This window comes from Genypterus blacodes, unplaced genomic scaffold (assembly GCF_046128005.1).
Source record: "Genypterus blacodes isolate CSIRO-AG114 ecotype Tasmania unplaced genomic scaffold, CSIRO-AGI_Gbla_v1 ptg000021l_1, whole genome shotgun sequence".
NCBI lineage: Eukaryota > Metazoa > Chordata > Actinopteri > Ophidiiformes > Ophidiidae > Genypterus > Genypterus blacodes.
Genome location: NW_027466834.1, coordinates 1,325,632 through 1,334,347, shown reverse-complemented (window position 1 = coordinate 1,334,347; position 8,716 = coordinate 1,325,632). Strand labels below are relative to the sequence as shown.

The following is an 8,716-nucleotide window of genomic DNA, read 5'->3' as shown; positions in this document are numbered from 1 at the left end:
CTTTATTTGTTGTGCCACTGTCCACAATGCAGCAAGCAGTCATGCTGAAAGGATAATGATTTTGTTTTGCTAAGTAAAAACGTAGCCAGAAATGCAACTGCTGGGAGGGGACAGTTGGTCTCCATCATATATTTTTTTCAACTCAGCCAATAAGTGATGATCATGATTCCGAGGCAACACTACCTCTAACTAATTCATGATGAGTATTTAAGGCCAACATACTGTATGCAAAGTCTGCTGTTAAGAGTTTACAAAGCTACTGAGCTGTGGGAAAATACTTAATATTTCTCAACCTTACAAGAAATGAAGAACATTTGTAACAAATAACAGGCAATGGTTGAGGGTGAGACATTGTGGGTGTGACATATTTCTAGCACAGCTTCAATGTTTTATTTAATTTTTTTCAGCTCTAAGACCTTTGACCTGCCCGAATCACATCTATTCCGAATGTTAGGTATCGATGGCAGATATGACTCAATAGTTTGCACCAATGTTCAACACTCATTGTACAGGAGAATTCTGTCTGGAAAACTCACACAAACATACTATTCTAACAAACAGCAGAATGTAATATGTTTCATCATGTTCTTATGTGGTTGCTAGAAAGGCTTTCTGGGAATTGTAATACAAAACTACAAAATGTACAATATGTATAATCTGTTGTTCAGAATGGGCTGACGGGGCGGCAGTAGCTCAGTCCGCTGGGTCGACAGCTGGGAACCAGAGGGTTGCCGGTTCGAGTCCCCTGTGTGGACCAAGTAAGCAGACTGGTAGCTGGTGAGTTGCCAGTTTGCCTCATGAGCAAGCCACCGAACCCCCAACTGCTCCATGGGCGCCGAAAAATGGCTGCCCTGCACCCCCCTCTGTAATGAACGTGTGTGTGATATGCAAGAAAATTTTCAATTGCATGTAATTTGTGCGTGAATTGCATGTAACATGATAAATAAACTTTCTTTCTGTCTTTCTGGTTTTGATTGTAATCGAATTGTTGTGTTGGTGAGTATGTAAATTTAAACTGTAAATGTACCTTGTTTTATTGTGAGAGTCGTCTGATCTATACTGTATAGATATTAAAGCCGCTTACTAGTGTGCAAATATGTTTCATAGTACTATTTCAAGGTGAAATGAAAACAATGAATTGAAATAAAAAGTGCAACACCTAAAATGACCAGTGTGTGGCAGCAACACCCAGAATTGTGAGTAAAACACTGTTTAATTCTAACACAAAGAACACATAGGATGGCATGTATACCGTAGAATTAGAATGAATAGAATGCTTTGCAAAAGAGGACGAAATGAAGTTGGTGATCACGATGGTTTCCTCCTCGTACGTTTGAGGAAAATATCGTTAATGTTTAAAAAATATATTTTAAAAGACCTCGTTCTGGTCCTTTCTGTGATTTCACGACATATACCGTGAAGGAGTTAACTTTAACAACGAGTCATATTCGATTTATATCGTCTCTCGTTTTACTATACATTGAAATGTGCCATTTCCCCACATGTACTATTCTAATATATAGACCACAATAACAACGTTAAACGGTATGCACAGAGCGAATAATTGTCAGTTACACATAGAAAAGCGTCTCTACCTGGTGTGATTCTACATGGTGGGTTATTTATTGTTTTGATTAGGAAAACCATCCGGTCAGGTACAACTAAACCTAAAATCATCGAAGGTTGGTTTCCATTTTGGTAAATATATATATATATATGACAAATGTTTCAGATAACATTGTGTAAGATTTATGTAGCCACGTTGAAATGACTTAAAGCAGAATGATATCTTAGCTGTTAGCCAGCTAACAGCTCGCTGCTTGAGTGCTAACAGTAGCTAGCAGCGAGCATTCCATGCTAATATCCTAAAAACAAAGCATTTGGTCTTGTATTGCCTGCGCCAATTTGCCCGGGATCGCGTAATACAGTTACCACGTATCAATAAGGCATTTTGACGCAGGGATATTAAGTAATAACGAACGATGACCGAATTTCATTTATCAGTGTCAGCTGTTGACGCTCGCAGCTCCTTTAAGCTAATGTTGAGTAAGATAACCAGCTGGCCACACAGTTTGAATGAATTGACGCATCACAACGAAATAGCCACCTCCAGCGTTTAACTAAAATTGCTAAAATGTTGCATGAATGGCATGAAAATTACCCTTTGTTGCCCCTCTGCTCCCGTCTTTGTCGTAGTTTATACCTGCTAGCTGACAGTCCCGATCCTGCTGAATGGCTGCTCATACATGTTTAAAAGTAACTACGAGAAGTCAGAAGTTAAAGATAGATACCTAAATTACTACACGTCATTGTTGACTCGGGATATTGTCTGACAAATTGTCGGACTAAAATAAATTAACGATCTAAACAGTACCATATGCTGATTTGTTTGAGCTCGGATCTTTCTTAATGTTGGACGCCATCATGTTGCTAATCTTTACCAAGCTGGACTCTGTTGTTGCTGTTTCGTAAGTTTAACTCCAAAAGTTGGAACACATCCCGAATTGGCCACAATCACGTAAATATTCTTCCCAGTTCAGTCAATGTGACAGATTCTATATTGATGCATTGTGGTCTCTCACCCAGCAGAGGGCGCTAAAGCACTTCCGTTATCTGTTACCTTTGCAATACATTAATTTAAAGCAGACTTGTAAAGTCGGTTTCTTGCTACTTTAGAATATTTGTTTTTACAGCTTCTGATTTCTCTATTTAATCGGTGCAATGGTGTCCTCTTACATTCTTTAAAGCAAGTTCAAACTAAAACCTTCTCGATCAAGATTATTTAAAATAGCCTTGCTTGTATAATTTGCCAAAGTTACTTTCATCCTGGGCTGCACGATGGTGCAGTGGTTAGCACATATGCCTCACAGTAAGAAGGAGTGGGGACAAGACCCGTGTGGACTGCATGTTCTCCCTGTGTCTGCATGGGTTCTCTCCAGGTAGTCCAGCTTCCTCCCACAGTCGAAAGACATGCAGGTTAATTCGGTGACTCCAAAATGTAAATTAAGGACATTCTCTAGTTTAATTTGTTGAACTGTAAGGACACCCCCGCACTCACTCTAACATTCTGTTGTAGTCGGAGGGAATTTCCCCGTCAGATTTCCTCTCCAAAACAACTATTTGTGGCGGATTTGCGAATTAGTTTTTTTACTTTTCCAACAGCATTTTGTGGCAGGGAGAGAAAACCCACATCCAGGATACAAAGGCTTACTTTCTGTATAATGATTTCCACAAGGTCAAAGGTGGAAAAAACAGCCATATTGTTCCTGTTTTTACCACTCAACCCATGTAGTTCTACTGTTAGTCAGTTTTTGTTTGTCTAATACACAGAAACTTAGCTTGTGCAGGCTCCTTTTTCAGAGTGCATTTTGCATGTGGACTGCTCCCTTTTAGTAAGTAGGCGGAAGTACCACAATTAGGCTATATATATCTTTTAGATTAGCATCTTAGGAGAGCTTTTACATCCTCCAAGTCAATAACTTTTGATAGCCACACACTTGTTTTCTATTAGAGGAAAATGCCGCTGTGTAATAGGAAGTTCAGACGAGCCTGCAAGGAGTTAGGAGGAAAGGCAGTAAGGAGACCTTGCTGTAGAAGGAACAGCTTTCTCTCTATACTTCCTGACTAGAATAACTCGAGAATAACTAAAATCATATATTATATAAACAATTGTTGGGCTTTAAACTAGACTCCTGTACTGTACATTGTGGTGTGTGCTCTTGGTTTTCTCAAGCCCACTCCTCCAGGTTTTGAAGTGATGGATGAGCAGCAGACAGCCTCTCCTGGAGCCAATGCAGACAACAGCAGCCAGAGAAATGGAGATGAGGTAATCCGCCAATGCAACATATGCATTGGCGAATGCAACCTTTTTCAGTTTCTTCAAGTCAGACTCTGATAATGCAGCATCTATGTGTGCACCTTTATGTTTTTCAGAAGACCAGACGCGGCAGCTGGACCAAGGGGAGGAAGAGGAAGAAGACAATGAAGGACAGCAACGCACCCAAAGCCCCCCTGACAGGTTATGTCCGGTTCATGAACGACAGGCGAGAGCAACTACGGGCAGAGCGTCCAGACGTGCCGTTCCCAGAGATAACAAGGATGCTGGGCAATGAGTGGAGCAAACTGCCTGCTGAGGAGAAGCAGGTCGGTGGGGAGAATTCAAGAATGCTTTACACATGGAGTCAATAAAATGTGGAAGTATTTGCGAACGAGGGAGATGTCTGCAGCGTCCGCAGATGTAAAACACTGTGTTCAGTCACTTATCTGGGGATGAAAAAATATTTACTTGCACTGTCAGTACATATTTGATAAATTACTAGTGAGTAAAAAAATAAAATTTATATCTAATTTTTTTGGGTTAAAGTAGGTTATTGACTTCAGATATTGTAGATTTTTGTCCCCTGAAAAGATAGTATTCTAAACTAATCCTCATCCAGTGCACTCTCATTGCATACTGGTCCACCTCGCAATCACTCTCCCAACTCCCATCTAACCCAATCAAATCTCCTTTTTCTGTCTGTCCGTCCACAGCAATATTTGGACGAGGCAGAGAGAGATAAGGAGCGCTACATGCGGGAGTTGGAGAAGTACCAGAAGACGGAGGCTTACAAACATTTCACCAGGAAGGTCCAGGAAAAGCAGAAGGGAAAGAGGCACAGGGCAGGTGAGAATCCTGACACTTTATTACCAACATAAATCCAATGCATGACATCAATTGTTGTACGAAAGCGTTAAATAATGTTTCTCTAGGGTGAGGCTCTGCTGTTCTGACACTGACCCTGTGCTTTCACTTGCCCTGCGATATGTTTACGTGTCTAAAGACACATTGTATGTCTTGGTGAGCTGAAGAGAATCTTCCACAGTGTGTGGACCAAAACTGGATCTGAATAGACTAAATATCATAAATGGTGATGAGATCTGCCCCAGTGAAAATGGGACATTTGACATGTTTAGATTCCAGTGATTCTTTATCCGTTCAAGATGTAGTAAAGGTTTTACTGCACCAGGGAAAGCATGAATCATCTGCAGTCAGCCTCCTTTATTCTTTCCTTCCTCCCCAGATGGTGGACACCAGGTAGCCAAGGAAGCTCTGCATGAGGTCAGACCCGCAACTTTTCTTTACTTTACTTAATCCTTGTTTTTAGCTGAACATTAATATCAGATCAGAATGATGACCTAACCCTAACTCACCAAGTTTATAAAGGCTGAAAAAATTTCACTCGGAAGCTCGTCTCACCTGTTGCGTTTTCCTCCTCTTGCTCGACACACTAAGCATTAGTCTTTGCATCACTAAAGCTGCGTTAGTCGGCTTTGATGTTGGCGATTCATACACTCAAACGCTTTTGCCGAGGGTGTCATTCATTTTGATTCATTTTAGTGGCTGTAATTACATAGGGTTTCTGTTGTAAATCTGCCATGAAGGGTCACAGCCAGGGTGACAGTATTCCTGCGGGATTGCCGGCGTTGCCATTTCACATATCACAGGAAATGAGATTCAGCATAAATTGTATTATGTTTAGAAGCAGACGAGCTGTGTACTCTTTCCTGAATACAGGAAGAAATATTTTAGATATCTTCCGGAAAGGGCAATACAGCATCTCGTGCTGCACCTACTTTTATTGCATATTTTACTGCAAAACCACACGCCTTAGATCTGTATTTCATCATTTCGCAGACTATCTCTGTGGTATTTCCAATGAAGCAAGTCCAAGGTTTAAATTGACACAACATAATCTTCCTGTCACTCTGTGCCTAATGTTGATAATCTGATCTTCTTCCTTCTTACCGCGTTTTTGCCCCTGGCCACCATCAGAAAGATGCAGAGGGGAAGGACAGGACTGTGTTTGACATACCGATTTTCACAGAAGAATTTCTCAACCACAGCAAAGGTAAGAAGCTTCAAAGCAGCCGGCTATCTTATTCTGAAGATATTTGAAACCTATGTGTTTTTCTGAATGTTTTTTTCACCTCAACAAACTTTCATAGTGCCTTATTCTTCCCAACTTTGTCTGTCAACTGGCACTTGGTGATGCCTGAAATGTAGGATGAAGGGCTTGTCTACTCTGTCCACTCTGACTGAGTGCTGCGCCTGTGTGTCTCCACGTCTCTGTATTCTGTCACAGCACGCGAAGCTGAGATGCGGCAGCTGCGCAAAACCAACATGGAGTACGAAGAGCGGAACGCCGCACTGCAGAAGCACGTGGAGAGCATGCGTGGGGCGCTGGATCGGCTGGAAGGCGACGTGATGCAAGAGCGGGGGCGCAACGGCCTCCTCCACCAACACCTGGAGACCCTGCGACAGGCACTCGCCTCCAGCTTTGCCACGGTCCCACTGCCTGGTGAGAGGACCAATGTTGGTTTGATCCCAGTTCCAAATGCACAAAAAGTCTGTTTTCATCTGTTATTTAGGTGACATTGTAAGGAGTAGGGGTGGGGTGACACTTCAACGTACCTGACGTACCCGACTACGTAAATGCGTTTGCATAACCATGCACTGATGCGTCATTGTGACGTAAGATGGCTGCAGCAGGTGGAAGCATGCACTCAACCGGAGGCGGAAAAAAGTCGCCCACGGTCTAAAGAGAAAGCATCGCATTGTCAAGGCGGCAGCACTTTGTGTCCTTGCCCACCAAGCATGATATACTAGGGCAGGGGTCGCCAACACGTCGCTCGTGAGCTACTGGTAGCTCGCGACTAGGTTCTGAGTAGCTCGCCTAAGGTTCAAAGAATACGTACATTTTACACAACGTCACCCGGTAAAGCTGTTTAAATTTCTACCCAATCAAATTAACAAACATTCCGCCCCCTTTTGTCACAAAACGATTATAAACCAATCAGCTGTCAGTCCAACACATGACGCTGCTGTCATGTTTGGTTACGTTACACCATAACATTCGGCTAGCAAGCACACGCTCGATTTGACAATGATCGCCCCGATAAAAGGCAACAAATAGAGGAATCATGAGGAATTAAAAAAAATTACGAATACAAAAGTCCACAGCAACTTTTCATGGGACTTTCCGGCTGCTAGCAAGGCGTGATGTGTCGTTAGCGAAGGTGAACGATGGGAGCCGGCTCTGGTCCGAGAGCCGTTTTTGTTTTTTCTGCAACTTAATAAAAGACAGAATGATGGGGTGGTCTTCTCCGTGCCATGAACACGGGGAAGACTGAATCTTTGAACTGATGTTGTGCCGTTTGACCAATTCACATGAAGACAGACAAGGATCATAACATATCATCAAGCAGGGAGGGGCGTGGCGTGCTGACAGTCTACTACAGGTACAGAGCAGGACAGAGAGAAGCAGAGATAAGTGACAGCTGGGAAAAAAGCATTTGGATGCATTTTAACAATTGTGACAACGTAAAGGCAGAATTAAGCCGTCACGTCGAGCAGGGTGCACAAAAAACCTTCGCAGACATGAGAACTATGCATCCAACAGTTCAGTTGGAAGGAAGAAAAAAGCTCCAGCATAACACTCTGAAAAAAATATTCCAAAACTGTACGAAAGAGAACGTGCTTCACTGCAAGAACATTCCAGAACTATTTTAAATTTGCTGGGTATGTCTGAATATGCCGATACTGATCAATGCATATCATAAGCAAAAACTCACCTGATGTCTAAAACTAGTAATCAATCTCAGACATCTCAAAGCTGTAAACAAAGTAGTAGTTGACGTTTAAAATGTCCCCTGGTTCTTGTCCCATTGATTGTCCTGCAGGCAGCGGAGAGACGCCGACTCTTGAAAGCGTCGACTCCTACATGAAGAAACTCCATAGCCTCATTGTTGGAAACCCCCAAGAGTATGAGAACCTCATCAACACTGTGAGAGATGTGGTCAACCGTCTGGACAGGTAAGCTGCAGAAGGAGAAATTTGGACTTTCACATCATTAGCTTTCAGCTTCTTAAAATCAGCTTGATCTGTTTGTCAACAGTGTTACTGTAGTTGAATAAAAATGTAAAGTAAGTTTGACATTAATGCATACATAACTTGTCTTTTGCTGTAGATAATTGCATCACATCCCACTGATTGGAGGATCTGCATTTCACAAGATGTCATGTTGATGCTTCTCACCTTGACGGCGATTCTCCTGCTCAATCTGTCACCACATTTGCTTTTAAAACGATATTGTTTTGATTAATGACTATGCTAGAGTTATGTAGGTGATGGTGATAGTGTCTCATATTTATTTATTCTTTTCTACATTTTTAAAACATTTGAAAACTGTTACAAGATTAAGATAGCTGTAGTTTGTACCATAAACATTGTTTTGTGTCATTCCAATGCTTCTGTTGCCTTCACCTTTCATGCTTTATACTGCTTGTTAAACATTACCAGATTTCTTGTGTCTGTTCAGAGAAAACGTGTTTACAGATTTTTATTTACCATGTACAAGAAATGTTGCTGTGCAAATTCAGTTTTCTGTTTGTTTTTTTGTTTGTTCATGATCTTTTGCAGAATATATGTGCCATTTAAGTTTTTTCCTCTTTGTGTTTTCAATAAACATAGTAACACCATTTGATCTCTCTGTTTGGACAGATTTGTCATAATCTGGGAATAATAATACAGCATGCATATGAATAGCAGAGTTATGCTTAATTATCTATCTAACCCTGGATATCTTCACTGGGGGAATTAGTGTTCTGGATTCCATTAGATTGCACGGCTGTACCCAATAAACTGGTGACTCAGTTTAGGTGACTAATCTGCGGTAAA

The 8,716-nt window shown here is 41.6% G+C and overlaps 1 protein-coding gene across 4 annotated transcripts; it reads left to right on the top strand.

The window, feature by feature from the left end:
• The first annotated feature begins 1,446 nt into the window (after positions 1 to 1,446).
• Positions 1,447 to 8,511, top strand: hmg20a (high mobility group 20A). 4 transcript variants are annotated; one of them, XM_076142504.1, is made up of 10 exons: positions 1,449 to 1,698; positions 3,163 to 3,299; positions 3,734 to 3,826; positions 3,934 to 4,143; positions 4,531 to 4,663; positions 5,061 to 5,098; positions 5,813 to 5,888; positions 6,123 to 6,338; positions 7,720 to 7,852; positions 8,007 to 8,511. In XM_076142504.1, the coding sequence occupies exons 2-10, from the start codon at positions 3,222 to 3,224 to the stop codon at positions 8,008 to 8,010; spliced, it is 981 nt and encodes a 326-aa protein (XP_075998619.1). In that variant the 5' UTR covers positions 1,449 to 1,698; positions 3,163 to 3,221; the 3' UTR covers positions 8,011 to 8,511. The 4 variants fall into 4 exon arrangements, with proteins under 4 accessions (XP_075998620.1, XP_075998619.1, XP_075998621.1 ...); XM_076142505.1 differs by lacking the exon at positions 8,007 to 8,511 and having other exon boundaries at positions 1,447 to 1,698; positions 7,720 to 7,856; XM_076142506.1 differs by lacking the exon at positions 3,163 to 3,299 and having other exon boundaries at positions 1,449 to 1,682.
• Positions 8,512 to 8,716: the final 205 nt, after the last annotated feature.